This window comes from Eutrigla gurnardus (genome assembly GCF_963514095.1).
Source record: "Eutrigla gurnardus genome assembly, chromosome: 17".
In the NCBI taxonomy this organism is placed as follows: Eukaryota; Metazoa; Chordata; class Actinopteri; order Perciformes; family Triglidae; genus Eutrigla; species Eutrigla gurnardus.
In genome coordinates, this window is record NC_139928.1 from 11545147 (window position 1) to 11561975 (window position 16829).

Consider the following 16829-nt stretch of genomic DNA (forward strand, 5'->3'; position numbering starts at 1 on the left):
GATGCATGCACACACACACACACACACACACACCAGGTCACCGACCCTCAGAGTCAACCACTTACTATGTGTGGACTTATGCAAGGACCCGCATAAAGTCACTTTCTATTCATAAGCATAATCACGCACATACTATACATGTGTGCCCACATGCACACACACGTCTCCCATCCCAAGAAGCAGACGATGGTTGGCTCTTGTTTTTTGGCCAAGAATTACATGAGCTTTAATGTAATTACAGGACTGACAAGGACAGATTCTCTCTGCTTATTGCTGTGTGCTGGGTCCCCTTGAGGGCGACAGACAGGAGCACACACAGAGTACTTGTCCAATCTCTAATGACAACGGCACACCCTTTCCATGATAATCCTGTCATTTCTGTCCACTCACGGGAGAGGGACAGGGAGACAGAGAGGTCAGTGTCTGTCTCTGTGTGTGTGTGTGTGTGTGTGTGTGTGTGTGTGTGTGTGTGTGTGTGTGTGTGTGTGTGTGTGTGTGTGTGTGTGTGTGTGTGTCATTGTGGAGGAGTGATGAGCAGTCAAAGGAGCAGACAGTGATGGAGCGAGTGGGGAAGGTAAAATTTTAAGGATTAAGCTATAATAATGTTTGACAAAGGCGATATTGAGCAGAAAATAAGTCACCCTTGAAAAAGGTCATCCGGTGTGGGAGGACTGCTTTGTTTAAAGGTGAAAGGTCAAACAACATTAGTGGAGGAGCAATATTAAAAAATTGGAAACCCCTCTCACACCTACAACCTCTTTCTGGCTTCATCCCGTGTCCCTCACACACACATGCAGCCTTTTAGTGATGGAAATTCTCCAGACGTGCAACAGCAGGGCTCCTCTCTCGGGGTTGGTAACCATGAGCACAAAAACACCTTCTCCAGGAACTTGTCTGCAGAAAACTGAGTTCAGTAAACAGACTTCAACCACATGGATATCCTTTAGAATAGGGCTGCAAGATTATGGCCAGAATCATTTTTTTTTATCAATATTGAGATCATGATTATTCATGAAGATTACAGGATGAAATATTGGTATTGCACTTTCCTTTCATGGTTAAATAGAGTGATGCTTTCACCTTTATGTTTCTGCAACCACAAAGACACATAAGAACCATGTTTGGAGTCTTATCCTTCCTTACCTGAATTGAATTTGTTTTGATTTGCCCATAAAATGTACAGTATTATTATTATTCTACTCTTGACCACAGTCAATAATGTCAACATAATTGTGGAAAGCCAAAAAATTGATAGATATTCATATTTGATTTATTGCGCACCCTTATTTCTGAAACAACTGACCAAAACAAAAATACAGTAGGAATCCTAATAGTACCACATTTGGCAGTTAGAACGAGTGGGAGGTTGCTTGGAGTAGCTTGCAGTGGATTCTTTGCATTAATTGTCTGTGCAAATGGCTTGACTAGGGATCAATGGCAGCTTTATAGATGCACCAGCAGTAGCAGCCAGACATACTGACTTAGTGTTGCGCTCAACGTGGCAGCAGCCATCTTCTCAGGATTTTCAGCAGCGCTGAATAAAGATGAGAGATTTACATCACAGCTCTCATCTACTTTAACATAATTTACTGGTTTTACTGACCTGGTTATAATTAAAATACATAAACGTGGGTTGAGTTTTAAATACTGTATTCATCGATCCAGGTGATGCACAATGCTTGAATGTACTTTAGTTGCATACTATTACTACTAAAAGTATTGATGTATCCTCTCTTGATAGTTTGAACACCATCATGTGATGGTGCTGACCAGAATACAGTCCACCATTAATGAGTCTGAGCACTGTCTTGACATTATTTAGTACAAAGAGCTAAATTAGATGAAAGCCAGTTGCTCTAAATCAGATTTACCTCTGCAGAGAAAACACATTGACAAGCAGACAACAAAGAAAGCTGTGCAGTGCTGACGGTGACACCTTTAGCCACAGAATCCTGCTGGTTTAAATGTTTGCAGGCAACACCAGTCAAACATTTTGACTTTCTTTTGGTCCTTCTCCAAGAATCACATTCACCAGCCACTGAGATGTTCAGCGACTCCGCACACACATCCCACTCACAGACCATTTGCCATTCTTTTCCAATCTCCAGCAGCACTCATGCGCAAATGTACATTTTGACTGCCTCGCGAGCAACCAACAGGACTGGCCTAAGGTAATTTTGAAATTGAATTCAGCGGTTGCCTCTCTCGTGCGATTAGCCCTTGACTTGGTCTGCACATCAGGCCCTGCAGGGTGACTGCATGGACATGAGATAATGCCAAAAACCTCCCTCTTGCTCTATCAAATCAGCAACATACTCGCGTAAACAAGAGATTCAGTCAAACATACTCTAATCTCCTCCAGGCAAATGCGAGGTGCAAGGTGGAGAAGCCAGAAGGCTAATTTGTTTTTGTCACCTTTGAACTCACTATTTTAGTGCTTCTAATATCAATATTGTATTAAACACAGCATTGTGATAACCACCCATTAGCAGGAATGGTTTGGCCGATGAGCAATGTGGAGTAATGTACCAGAGAAAAGGCGCAGTCAAACATATTTCTCTTTGCAAGCTTTAGGACACACCTCTGGGGACAGAGTGGTCAGAGGTCAGGTCTATTAAGGTTAAAAAGGGTTGGTGGACAAGAGATGGGGCGAACAGCTGATTTTGAATCTGACACTCACAAAAATGCACAATGCCCAGGAGGGCTATGGTGTCCCTTTTTTCTTATTTTTTAAAGCATTTTAAGTCAGTTTCTACATTTCTTTTTTTCTATTTTTAATTCCTCAGCTGAGCTCACTGTCCTGAGATGGTGTGCTAATTGAAAACATCCATGTCCATATGTGTGTCACATGTGTGCATGTTATAGCATATCGTATATGTTATAAAGCCAGCTTCAGGGCACATTAGAGACTCTTTTTAATCGGGAAAGTTCACGTTTCCATCTCATTTAAGTACTCCAGGCCACTGACGGCATGACTCAAAGGTAAGCAATTAGAGCTCAAATTTGTAACTTTATTAATTGGGAGTCTGGGACCCATCTGTCTCTGATGTTCTGTGTATGTTCACAGTAGAAAAAAATAAATGATATAAAAACAAATACCCCCACAAACCTGTAAGATGATAACATTGACACAACAATCCACGATCTTGGGAGCCTCTAACTGGCCTAATGTGCATACCTCATTGCACGTGATAGAAATAACACAAATGGCATTACATTACGATCCAATAAGAATTAAGAGGCTGACCATTTCCTGTTCCTGCACAGAAGATGGAATAATCCTATTTGGGGATCTCCATCTCATAGCCCTACACATCTCTTTCCCTCTCGCCTCTCTCTCTCTGATTCTCCCCTGAGATCCTGTTCGCTCTATGAGAAGGGCTGCTGCACATTGATCCCCACTATCTGTGTCGGGTCAGTGGATACAGCCGCACTCAGCACTTTATGCCCAGAGAGTAGCCGGGCTGTCACATGCTGCTTTTCCTTACTACCCCTGAATATTCACCCTCTCCCAGGAGCAGTGACAGGCAATCTTGGTTGACCCCCTGAGGTCACCGCCTCGGCGCTGAATGGATGTCAGATATTAAGATAATATGTGGCACACAATATGAGAGCCTGACATACAATATGTCCAAAGGCGCTGCTTTATTTGGCCCATGTCAGATGGTTTTACACAAAGGCTCAAAAGGTGAGTTGCAGTGTGTGAATCAGTAAGATCAGTAAAACTCTGGCTCCCACTGAATAATAATAATATAAATGACAATGTCAACTATGAAAAAAATCACATTTTGCCGAAGCATAATCTGCTCAAATCTGAGCCAGCTCGCTTTGACTTAAGACCTATGCTTAGCAGCACTCTGACCTCCATTATGGTAAAGCCTTTTCACTGAAACGTAACTTCTTCTGACAAAATGACAGAGGGCCTTATATACGCTCAGGGGGGTGCCCTTCCTCCTGTGAACAAGCGTACTGTACGGAGGCTTGCCAACACGTGCAAAAATGTGCCATGTTGCATCTAGTCATGAGAGAGGGAGCGGGAAAATCAGCCTGTGTGCAGGATCTCTGAACATAGGTCACTGCTAACATAGTCTCAGGAGGCCCATGGCATTGCATGGATGGACATCCTATAAATACCCATCTGCTTACTGTATCTGGTGCTTTGTACATGGGCAGGATCCTTATCTCCAACTGCGGACTCTGTGTCTTTGTGGTTGTATTGATTTGCCTTGAAAAATACATGTGTTCGCTCTTCTGACTGCTAGAATGTAGGAAACACGATAGTAACATGGGAGCACATCCGCTGAAAAGCACTTTAAATAAAGTTCAAGATTAGCTTCCGAGAGGCGCGTGTGATCACAGAAAAGAGAGTTGATTTCAAATGTTTCAACGAAGGAATCTTACTTCCTTACTTCCTCTACCTTTACAAAACAACTGTCTGCAGTTACATAGAATTAAGTAGTACACGTTTGTTCTCATTTGTTTTTCTGTGAACAGTGAAAACATAATGGTCAAAATCTCTCATTCTTATTAAAGGATTTAGAGTTTTGTCGTTCTCTTTTCTCCTCCCACTTCCCTAAGCATGTGACGTGGTAAGCCAGTTTCACAATTCCATTCCAATATCATACATCAGTTCCATTTCACTGATTTGGCTGGTTATCCTTCCTATCTATTGTCTGATATGTTTTTCCAATTGTTGAAGATGGCACAAAAATGAATTTCCCTATTCAAAGTACCTTGTTAACTATTCTGCTACAAAGTGACCTTTCGCTGAGTGGCTCCTCTCGAGGGCCTGTCACACATCCTAAGCCGGTCAGGGGGAGCTAGCGTAGCTTAGCCTAGAATGCTCTCACTGCCCAAAGTCTCCGTTCCATCCTCTTCCAGTCCTTCCTCTCCCCTCCAAAGCTTTGATCCTCTAAGCCCGCAGAGATACAGTATCAGTCCTCGGTTACACTAAAACCCACACTCGCACATCTAGAGCTGCGGTGGAGGACCAACTCCTGCTCCAGCACTAAGCCTCCCAGTTGATATAATCCATCCTGCTTCTTTTCTACCTGCAATGCTCTGGGTTTAAAGCAAAGATGTATTCTCGTCTGCTACGATGCATCTATTGTGGAAACACTATATTTTAGTCCAGCTTGGGTCAAACTGGTTTCACACCAGCCAGCAGTACAACTCCAGGCATTCCTCATCAGGGCATCTGCTCTTCTTCCAGTAACTGGTCCTTCAATCCTGCAGCAAACATCTACCCCCCCATTCTGGGAGCACAGGCCCAGCTCACAGGCTTTTTAGTGCCGGACAGGCCCCCAGTGCCCCAACATCCCCATCATCAGCACCACCACCCACCCAGCTCCACATCACCAGAGGATGGACTGGGCCTGCTCAGTCTACCCATGGCTCCACCGACAGGGGATAAAGGGATAAAGAGCCTCTGCTCGGGGACTGATTACTTACATCTGCCAGGCTAAATCCCAATGCCCACACACACACACACACACACACATGTGCAAAACACCACAGACACACACTTGGCCTGCTGCTAGCTGCAACAAACGCACTGATGCATGTATTGTCTTCTGACATAAGCATGTGGTATGTGGGGACGCTGTGTGAATGTGTTCAGGACTTTCATTCACATGTGAGTAGAAGATTATACGTCAGTAAATGTACGATGAACACTGTATGATAAATTGCGACACAAACTTCACATTATTGCTCCTATAAACATGTCAGAGGATAGAAAAAGCAATATAGTCAACACTACAGCAATAACTCTGTCCCGGGTAAAGGTATTACCCACCTGTAAATGCTCATGAGTGTTGAGATACTTCAGACTGCTTCACTTGATATGAACAAACAATAACAGTTCCCCGTGTCTTAAGATGTTATTGAAAGTCATGTTTCTCCCACTAAAGTCTCTGACTCTTTGATATTTTCTGTAAATATATAATAACAATATTCCGTTGAAGTAATATATTGCCATTTGCGGCTCACAGTGCTCTCCGCGGTCCCTTGTTGAATTTAACCACGCCAGGATGTGCCGGATGATTTCCAATAGCTTGTAAATATACTCTGAGTTGTTGGCAGAGCACTTTTTTTTTCTTAGAGTTATTAAAGCCAGAGCTAAAAGGGCTGCCACTGGGCACTGCTCTTCTTTAGCACAATTCATCTAGTACAGTAACAAATAGCCTACGTGTCTGCAAAGTCTGCAACAAACAAGAGGAAGAGTGTTGACTATATACTTCAGCATGTATTTGTTATTGAGGGGGAAACACTCGGGGGTGTAGAATGCTTTTAATTTGACATTTCCAAAAACATGATCAGAGCTTGGATTTTCAGCTGGCCTGTATACAAAACACATCCCAAATGCCATGGGACTGACAGTGCCACTGTGTTGTAGACCACGAAGTCATCAAATAACACTTTTTTTGTCATGAGTTCCCATTGATTGTCAGTATTTGAAAGCTGGCATCACCATTCGACAATTCCAGCGAGCGGATGTCAGGCCGGCCCACTGACATCATGCTTCCAGCTCATCTTTCTCTCCCAGGGAATAGAAGGAGAAAAGATCATAACTCTCATAAGAGCATATTAATCCCATGGTCTGAGCACATGCCGCCTGTGAGGGCTTACCTCCGTCAACAGAGATTTGTGTGCGCTCACACAGACACACCTGTACACTTTACTGAATAAGCACCGGACGGGGGAAACAAAAAGAATGAACGCTATCTAAAGGGGGTTACAATTAGATTATTCAGTAAGGAACATGACATACATTAAGGGCACTTTTTTATTTTATAGTTTTCTTAATCTTCGGCTATTATATGTCATGTTGTTGAATTGTTGAAGCTTTAAACTCCTCAATTGCGCATGAATCACAGGAGCAGGCCACAGCCAGTAGCCCACTGCTGTCTGATTCAAATCATTCAAGTGTCAACACACAAACAGCACGCACCTACAATGTCAAATCTCACCAGGATTTATCAATGACTTTAACTTCAAGGTCTTTAACGAGCGTGGTATAGCCACAAGACTGGTGTTATTATAAATGAACAGATGTGTATGTAAGGAGCTGTGAGGTGCAGCTCCTTACAAGGAGTCTGAAGAAATCCTACATCCAATTACCGCCATCTTCAGGCTCGATGAGCACCGGCCCTTTCATCACTGAGAGACACACTGATTCGTGACGAACAACATGTATAGCGCAAGGCCATCTCAAGTCGGACGCGCGTCTTATAAAGTAGCGACAAGAAGAAAAAAACAATAGCCAATGCAGCGTTTTAATTCAAATTCGAGCGGGCGACGCCGCTGAATGACGCTCGTATCATTAGGCAGCCTCGTCGTCCCGAGATTGCGGTAACCATTAAAACGTCCAATAAAAAGAAAGGAGAGTGTGCCTTGCGGGGTGCCCGGGTGATGCAGTGCCTTATAATGCCGGGTTACATAGGCTATAAAACAGGATGGACCGAGATGCTATACGGACATTAACGCCCTGTTGTCTACAAATAGCTCTAGATTACAATTGACTTTTGCTCGATGAAAACAACGCTCGCCGACGGCGACGCTGCACATTTACAAAGCAGAACAGAACCAGCGTTTCTCCTTGGACGCGCAATTGTGTGGCGCGCGCTGCGGGGCGAAGCGCGCGCCACACACACACACGTGCACACACGCAGACACGCGCACACACAAGCCATATACAAGTGTTTTAAACACGCCTGAGCCACCCAGCAGCAGCGGCAGCTTAGTGAAATGCTTTAGTCTGTGTGTTTACCTCGGTGTCATAGATTTTGGTGATGAGTGAGAACGAGTACTTCCTGGACTCCCGTATGTGCTGGATGGCCAGTTGGACGGCGGGCTCGATCCCCTGGCTGATGCCGCTCATTAGGGCCGACTCGTTCATGGGCATAAGAACCATGATGGGCAAGTTTTCTCCGTCCCTGGCGAACCAGCTGTTGTCCTGTCCGTGTTTGGTGCGGTCGTTGCAAACCTTGGCCAGGCCGGGGTGGAACAACAAAACTGATAGGAGCAGGCATCCCGTCGGGAGGAACATCTCCCAGCCGCTGCAGTCCCTCCGGGCTGGAGCCATGCTACCGTGCGATGTGACCAAATGAGATCCCCCACCGTAGCCCTCACTGTTTGGGCATCGCAAAATTCGAGCCGGTCCGGGATGCTCAGACACCCGCCCGTCAAGGAAATCGTATTTCAAAACCCCGCAGCAGCCGCTGCAGTGGGCAAACTCGCTGTATGGATTATTACTGCAAACTGAAAGAAAAAAATATATATTTCTACTCTATAACAGTGCCTCTGTAAGAATATTCCAAGGGCGCAGAGACTCGCGTTGCAGAGGGAGCGCTATCGCATCTCGGTGTCCGTCATCCAAACGATCTCCTGTCAAAACCAGCCTCCCCTTACACCGTTAATTTGAAGCACTTATCTCAGAAGCACAAGAATGTTCCGAAGGATGCCCCGAACCGGGAGAAGAACCCCCGCCGTAAGTGTAGACAGGAATCAATCACTCTCGTTGACAGTGGCTGCGGATACAAAAATCACCTCCGAAGTAAATTCCAAGCCAAGAGCTGGCTGTGGGCATGCCTGCCAAACGCAGTGCAGAATCAGACAAAATGACGAGACAGCGACGGGATGCGAGAGAGAAAAAAACAACACTATAGCAAAACTGAACTGATGGTGATCGCTTGACCGCAGAGGTCCGAGGGGGAGATGTCGAGAGAGTCCGCCTTGACAGCCAGTGGGACTGGGATGCTCATCTCCGATGGTGCGTCAGAGAAGCGCTGCTGCTGCTGTCCGTGCGCGCAAGAGGGAGCACAGAATGTGGAGGAGGAGAGGAAGCGAGGGAGGGGAGGAGGGGAGGGGGAGAGATACAACAGCCTGGCTGCATAGGCTTTATGCAGAGCAGACTCATCAGCGGCTTGACAGCCAAGGGTGATTTACTGGGCTTTTATGTTATGGGAGGCAGACGACGTTTCAGACATGCATGGAGCAGGCTAGTTAAATGTATAGGGCTGTATACACGTGTACAGCCCTGTTATGCTGCACGTCATACAACCGAGGGAACACACTTCTTAGAGGTATATTTTTAGTGACTCATAAATGCATCTCGGTAAGATCCCACGGGCAGTTGTGCTTTGATTCGATGTAGCAGTGTACCTGCTGTAGCCTGCCGAACGCTCTTTCAGCATGATGAGATATAATCAGCGTGTGGATGAAAATAGAATTCCCACTGTAGGATCAATAAAGAATATCTATTATATAGAAAGAAAGAGATTGGGAGTTGCTTGTGCTTTCATTTGGTTTCATAAGTGCTAAACAAGCAACAAAATTGCCAAAACTTAGATTGTGAAGCGACTAAAAGTGACCCAATCTGGACATTGAAGCTGGAAAAGGCTGCATATTAATGACTATTATAGGCTAAGTGATGACATGTTTGGGAAATGCTGGAGTCAGCTGAATTTCAGGACCACGGACAGCGACCTGCCAATGACTGGAAGCATCTGCGTTGTCCATGGTGCTGCACACGGCAGCGACACTTGCCATAAAGCTGAACTTGTCTCCTGTTGACATGTTTATATTAGTACATTACCTGTGCTTCCCCAAGGCGTGGTATACACATTTTTTATTCTCATATCTGTGTACAAGGATTACCTTCTCCCACGGCCCAGAGGAGCAAAAAAAAACAGATTATTGCAATAGTTTGCAACACAATTCATGGTATTGTTAAACAAGCGTGGGAAGCGAGCATAATATGATGCCAGGGGGTAACTGTTCACCACATGTGGGAAAATATGAAAGCCTTTCAAGTCATCAGCTGCAACTGTATTTTAAAAAAAACATACAGTTTGACCTACGCAATTATATCACATGCACAATTACAATCAGCGTCAAGGGGGTTCGTTTGAAAAGTGCCTGAATGAAAGCACAAATGGACGTGTAATGTTTGTTTGTTCAACCCAATTCAAGATGAGGATGAATACGATGCAGGATATAAAGATGGCTTTATACGATCACCCCGTGGATACAGGTGACAATCCACATCGCCTACGCCATATATTAACAGATGTAGTTTAAAGCATAAACTGGTTGATATGGCAGAGATTACCTTTCTGACTTCTTAAAACACAGGTCATTCATCACAAGGCCAAGTAGCAACACACACAAACCAACGGGGTATAGCCCAAGAATCTTTCTGGAATATCTGGGTTTCTCTCTCCGTCTCTCTGACAAGCAAATCCTTTAAATGAAAGCTTTTCCCATATCAGACATCTTAACTTGAGCCATGTTTTAATCTGTGATGTCAGAAACCCCTGCTTCCTACTTTATGTTACATAAATAACTGGCTGAAGAAAGCAGGCAAGAAATGTTTGCTGCAATCAAAGTGCAAGTGCAGAGAGCATCTAATTTTAGTAAAGTTCAAAAAAGTAAAAAAAAGTGAAGCAGATCCAGGGACATATAGCTGTACACTTTGCACTTTGTATTCATCCACACAATAAATTCATCACTCAGCTCTATTTCCTCTCTCCTCTCACGAGGCATCCCTTTCTCTCCTATTTCAGAATTGTCCAGATGAAGAAGTAGGTCAAGTTGTCGTCCCATCTGTTTGCTTCACACAACACAACATCTTTCCCTGCACAAAACAAATCCTCGAACATCCAGACAGCAGCGAATTAACAATCTGTCACTGAGTACAAATGGTGTGGAGCGGACACATCATCAAACAGCAAATGCAACTTACTTAAATGCAAGGAAAGGAAACTCTAATTTTTTTAGGCAATGGAGAGCTCTGAATATGTGTTTCCTAATAAGGCCATAACATGGCTGGTATCGTAACAGCACCTACAAACATTTCCAGGTAATTCTCTAAATTGACACACTTTGTTTTTTCCGCCCCAAATGTAGAAATGCTACGTGTCCGGCTAATGATTGTTGCAGATGCCCAAATGAAAATGTCCATTTCATTTCAGATTATGAATCATTCATTAAGCTTTCAATCACGGCTCTGCAATCTGCCTGTCCCCACTAAACGAGATGTCAAGCCAATACATCACCACTAATTGGAACACTCTTGTGTGGTATGAAGGGCACACAGTAAAATAATGATGCAGATGTTTCTACTTGAGCAATCAGAGATGTAATTCTATAACATGGCTGTAGATTCAATGACCATGCTCAGTGACGTGACAACTGAGACAACAGCGTTCAGGTAGTGTGAATATGTTCAATTCTTTTGTCTTGTGTACCAGTGGTCCAATGACCAAGTTTTAAGCAAATGTACTGCCAAACAGCTGACACTCAATGCTGACAAATGCATCATCCAATCCCATCCAATCCCATCCACACCAACACAGAGAGAGAGAGAGATAGACAGAGAGACAGAGACAGGGATGGCTGACATGTCCCTGTTTAATGGAGATTAATGGGTTTGCCTCGGGACATCCCTCACCAAAACCCTGACAATACGCCACAAGATGCTCTATGAATTTTAAATGCCAGGTATTCAGAACAGGATAAATGAAAAACGATATTTCCAATGCTCTCATATTTCATAGCCGAGGTGGTTGTGCTCACCGGTGGAAATATCCACGTTCATCTTTTGCAACTCGATTACAGAGTGAGCAGATAACTGAACCGTCTGATGGATAATTAATCAGCTTCATGTCACTTTCTTGGAAACTCATTCTGTAACCATTCTTTCTTTTTTTTTTTTTTCTTTGCTCCTGTTTTGATAAATATTTCTGGAGTCCGTGGAGGAGGAATGAAAAGGTTAGCCTATTTATCCACCCATTCCATCGCAAATTCACTATTTGGCCAAAATGGGACATAATAATGTTCCCTCATCAAGGCTTAGTTTCAGACTGTCCTCCTCGAGAAAACGACCACATAGGTCGTGTGTCAAGCACCGAATTACGACCATATGTTACGTTTCAAAATAGCGCGCCCTCTAGCCCCCCCCACACGTCGACCTAAACCTACCCCGATTCCACGACATCTTCCCCCCACACCCTGCCCACCCCCCCCTAACCCCCCCCCACCCCAACCCCCCCCACCCCCCCCCCCCCCGCGCGCCCCCGCGCGCCCCCCGCGCTACCCCCCCCCCGCGCCCCCCCGCGCGCGCCCGCGCGCCCCCCGCGCTGCCCCCCCCCCCGCGCGCCCCCCGTCAATCATCGGCAGAGACCCCCCCCACACGTCGACCTAAACCTAACCCCCCCCCCGCGCGTGCATCATCGGCAGAGACCGCCTCCACACGTCGACCTAACCCTAACCTTAACCACTACTATCGTTGCGGAAGAATCTCCGCAATACGCTCCCAGAGGTCGTATTCGAGTGCATGGACCAACGACAACTGTGGTCGTATGAGTTGGAGGGCTTGTTGCTTAGTTTGATTTGCTATCACATTCTTCATGCTCGGATATAAAATCTGCAGCATGAAGGCATGACTGTGACTTTCTTAGCACAAAGACACACACAAAGTAAAAGCTAGAATAGGCTTATTTATCCCAGATCAACACTTCATTTCAGTTATCTCACACATGACTGATCTCAAAAATCCAGCCAAAGGACATCGTACTCTATCTTGAAATTTAGCAGACAAGTAACTCTACTACAGCAGGGGAACATTCCATTAAGAATCTCTGAGATGCTCCTTTCCCTTGTTCTCGACACGCTTGCCCTGCCAGTTACAGGGGCAGCTATTTGAATAATTGGTTTCAGAATCTGGAGTCACAGTCTTGCGAATTTCATGCATACCAACAAGTTGAAGAGCGATTCTTCAACAGAGCGTGTTCCACACATGGCGGTGGAGAATGCATGTTTTATGAGCTTGGAAACTCTGCCAACTAGGACATTCTCATTGTAATAAGGGAGAGGAATGCCTCAGAGAGGCCTCTGCTGGGGTGATTGACACTGAAACTTGCAAATTAGAATTTTTAAAGGTTTTTTTTAACAGTTTTGCTATCATTAAATCTGGCCTCCATGTCATCCATTCAATTCATTAAGGATTTACACCGTTTTCTGACTCTCTGTTCATTGTGGAACCATAGAAGTTTTCTTAAAGAATTCATACTAACATGCGGTGAGCAACTAATATACAAATGTTAATTTTAAGGGTGAAATTAAGTGAAAACTGTGTGTGTGCAACATGAATGTGTAGGACTTGTGTTGTTCCTCTTTGTAGCAGCGATAAAACTAACACGCTCATGTTATGTTATGTTACTACTCAAAAGTTTTATAGTCCCCTTTACAACAACACAAATAACAGCTCCAAGGGAAATACAGTTAGCCTATGATAATATGGGTCTAGCTAATGTTTACAGTTGTGGCCAACTTAACAGCAATAAACATTGCTTGGCTCAAACAAACAACAATAACTATTTACTATCAGGCATAACGTTACTGAGTAATGTACTACAACTTATCAGCCCAACCAAACAGCTATTACAGTACAGCTACTATGTTGCTGATAATGTTTGTGTCTCATTAGAAAACAACAATTAAAACAACAACAAAAACAACAGGTTGTTTGACAACACTCACCTTTAGCAGATACGTGCGGACTGTTGAGGGACTCTTCCGACCATCTGGACCGAAGGTTATTCCGTGGACTGTCCGTGACGTTTTCGAACGACGACCTTCACCGGAAGTGACAATACTATCGGCGGGCCTCACGAGCCTCGCGGCCCAACAACGGCTAGATTCGCGGCTAATTGCTGCAACGTACTCGTTAGCATGCTAAAGCCAAGCGGAGCGGAGAGGGAAGAGGGCTGAACTAAACGTTACGGTTGGTTTAAGAAACACAGTGGGAACTTGCGGAAACAAGTAACATTGTCCTTGTTAAATTTGTTTTCTCCACATTCAGGCTGGATAAAGGAGTCTCCGCGTGTTTAAAATAGCAGTAGGTGTTGCCCAAGGACCTACAGGGGTTGTCTTTTTAAAAGACTTTTACTTTGAAAGACAGGTGAAAGTAGAAACGCACCTGGTCGAGCGAGATTCGAACTCGCGCCGCAGCACAAACTAATGATGCATATGAGATGCTTTCTACCCGGTCAGCTACCAACATGCCCAAGACTGTTAGTTATCTCTAAATAGAAACTACAAGATTCTTGTCTGTTTCTTGAACATAATTGTTATTGTAAAGATGCAAAAGACAGACAGACATCAACCGGCCAATGAAATGACAGCACCTCAGTAGGGAGTTAGCCTACACAGGAATCCCAGACCCACTGTGTTTTTGTCCGAGGGGACAGAAAAATGCTCAGTGTGTGTTTCCGATTTAAAAGAAGGCCTCTGCTGTGCACCCCGGAGAGATAATCTTGAATGGGCATGCTACGTTTGTCCAGGTCAGAAGAGGTTATCGCGTAGCCTTTCTCATTCCATTCTGAAATTGAATCAAGAATATGAGAGGAGACCGCGTAAACTAGGCCACTGCCTTCAAAAGAGCTTTGGCTGCGGCTGTGCTGTGGGAGGACACTATTTTGATTACTGTCAAGTCTTAGTAATCGCAAGAACTATGCCTTACATAATCACACTTACAATGAACGTTTCCAACGTGCAGCAACAGCATAGCTGCTCCGTGGCACGGCTCATCATTTCAGCGGCAACTCCACAAGTCACATGTGTGTTGCAAATGTGGATGCATACGTAGAGGAATCAATCTTTTCCTTTCTTTATAACAAATAAAATATTGATCTGTAAGAAAACATTGACGATTTTTGTCTTTTTTTAAAAGAAAAGCCTTCCTTTGTGATTTATGCATGTTAAAATGCCCCCATAAACCACAGGGAACTGATCCCTCTGATGCATACTCAGTTTAAACTCCGCCTACTCTTACTATCACACAATTTGAGTCGAATTAATGATAGACTGTTGTGTTATCGTTTTGCAAGATTGATTAATCACCCTTGACATGAAGAATTATACGCATGCATAACGTGAGACTGGAAATCATTTTTAGATGATGCGGATTCTTAATCTGGGCTCTACATCGCTTTCAGACACGCTTAGAGGTTGGACAGACACACTGGAGCAAGTCTATGGAAGACGGTGCAACCTCAGGTTTCGAGAGGTTCAGTCTAAAGTCGGAAGTGACAATATGTCAATGTGTCGTCTCTGTGTTAGTGGTCGGATTTCAGATCGTCAGCCTCGATAATTAGGGCCCGGGGTGGCAAAAGAGCAGGGTAAACGAGCTAGTGGAAGAACTGGAGTCACGCTATTGCACATTAGCCCCAAACTATTAATAAAAACTGTCACTCTAATTAGTGGGTATGAGGAGATACGTACACACCAGCACCAGTATATTGCCTCACACACACACACACACACATGCTACGCTACACACGAACATCACATACAAACATGGCAAAATTTCGTTCAAACCATCGCTCAAAAACGATGATACACATTCAGGAGGAAGAAGATAGAGCGAAGGGCAGAGAGAGCTCAAACGGGTTCAAGGGGGGAAATGAGTGGTAATTAGATGAAGAGATGAAGAATGAGTCGCGCAAAAAAAAGGGCCGCAGAAGAAGAATCCCCAGGCATCGCCGTGGGCAGAGTTAATGACGGACGTTGATGCATGACCACGTGCCGTCCCGCGGCGCACGTGCTCCTAGATGGAGGGACTTGACGGGAGCTTTTTTTTTCTGAGACCTCCCACCTCAGCTCACCCCACCAGCATTAATTATACACAACCCCTTTCCATCCACCGGGACAAAGAGGTGTGGGCTCTTAAGACGGTAAAAGCCACCGGATGATTTATACATGTGAGCAGATCAGCGTGGCTCTCCGTGGGAAAAGATGTCTCCACGAGGTGAATGAGGAGCTCTCGGTGAGATACTTACTATTTCTATCCACCGGTGATTGGGCTAATGGACACGGGAGATGCCCAGCCTCTCTGAGCTCTAACGCGCGTATTGATCAGCGATTGCTGATGGTCTCATCGCAGTGGCACAGCAATGCAACTGAGCATTTGATTCACAGTTCTTCTCATATTCACAAGTTTGTCTCAGGTCCTTAAAATGGACAAGATATAACCGTAAGTGCTAACACGCTCAGGCTACAAAATACATGTAAAATGTATGGATTGTCATAGCCTCTCATTCATGCATGGGAAATGATAAAAATGCATACAGACATACACACATGCATGCACATACAAATAAGGTCCATGGGTCTGCATACTAAAACACACACACACACACACACACACAGACACACACACCGTTGACTGTGATTGAAAATGACAAGCAAGCGCGCAGAGATAAACACAGTAAATCCACACTCAGCAGCCCTGTATTGTAGTGCAGTCTCAACCATGTCATTAAAACCATGAAATGAAAATTTCTAATATCAATTATAATTACAAAGCCACATTCACACCAATATTTGAACCAACCCCCCCAATAACAATCATATTCACACAAGCCAGAATGCTATGTTCAGTTTTATAATAGACTGACTGCTGCCTGAGTACATTATTCACAGCAGTAAGGGGACATGCAAAAATATTTTTGCAGGCAGATCGCTTAACAAATGAAAGCCATGAAAGATAGATGAGGAAGTCAGCGCTTTATTCATATTTGATAGCCGGGTTTAAGATGCATTACCCAACAGCGCAACAAGCCACAAGCTGACAGTCACAGAAATAATGAGCTTGAAGGAGCATCTGCGACGGCAGAGGTGTGTGTGTGTGTGTGTGTGTGTGTGTGTGTGTGTGTGTGTGTGTGTGTGTGTGTGTGAGAGAGTAGATTATGCTGGACAGTGGCTTTAGAAATGCTGTTACAGTGTGACGGGCGGACAGCTGTTGTCTCTTCTGCCTTATCTTT

The 16829-nt window shown here is 44.5% G+C and overlaps 1 protein-coding gene across 1 annotated transcript in view; it reads right to left on the bottom strand.

Moving 5' to 3' along the window:
* The window catches only part of gabbr2 (gamma-aminobutyric acid (GABA) B receptor, 2), a 146039-nt gene extending 137853 nt beyond the window's left edge, over positions 1-8186 (bottom strand). The window contains exon 1 of the mRNA XM_084032891.1: positions 7772-8186. Within this exon, the coding sequence (XP_083889017.1) occupies positions 7772-8086 (315 nt within the window). The 5' untranslated portion in view covers positions 8087-8186. The remainder of the gene's footprint in view (positions 1-7771) is intronic.
* Positions 8187-16829: the final 8643 nt, after the last annotated feature.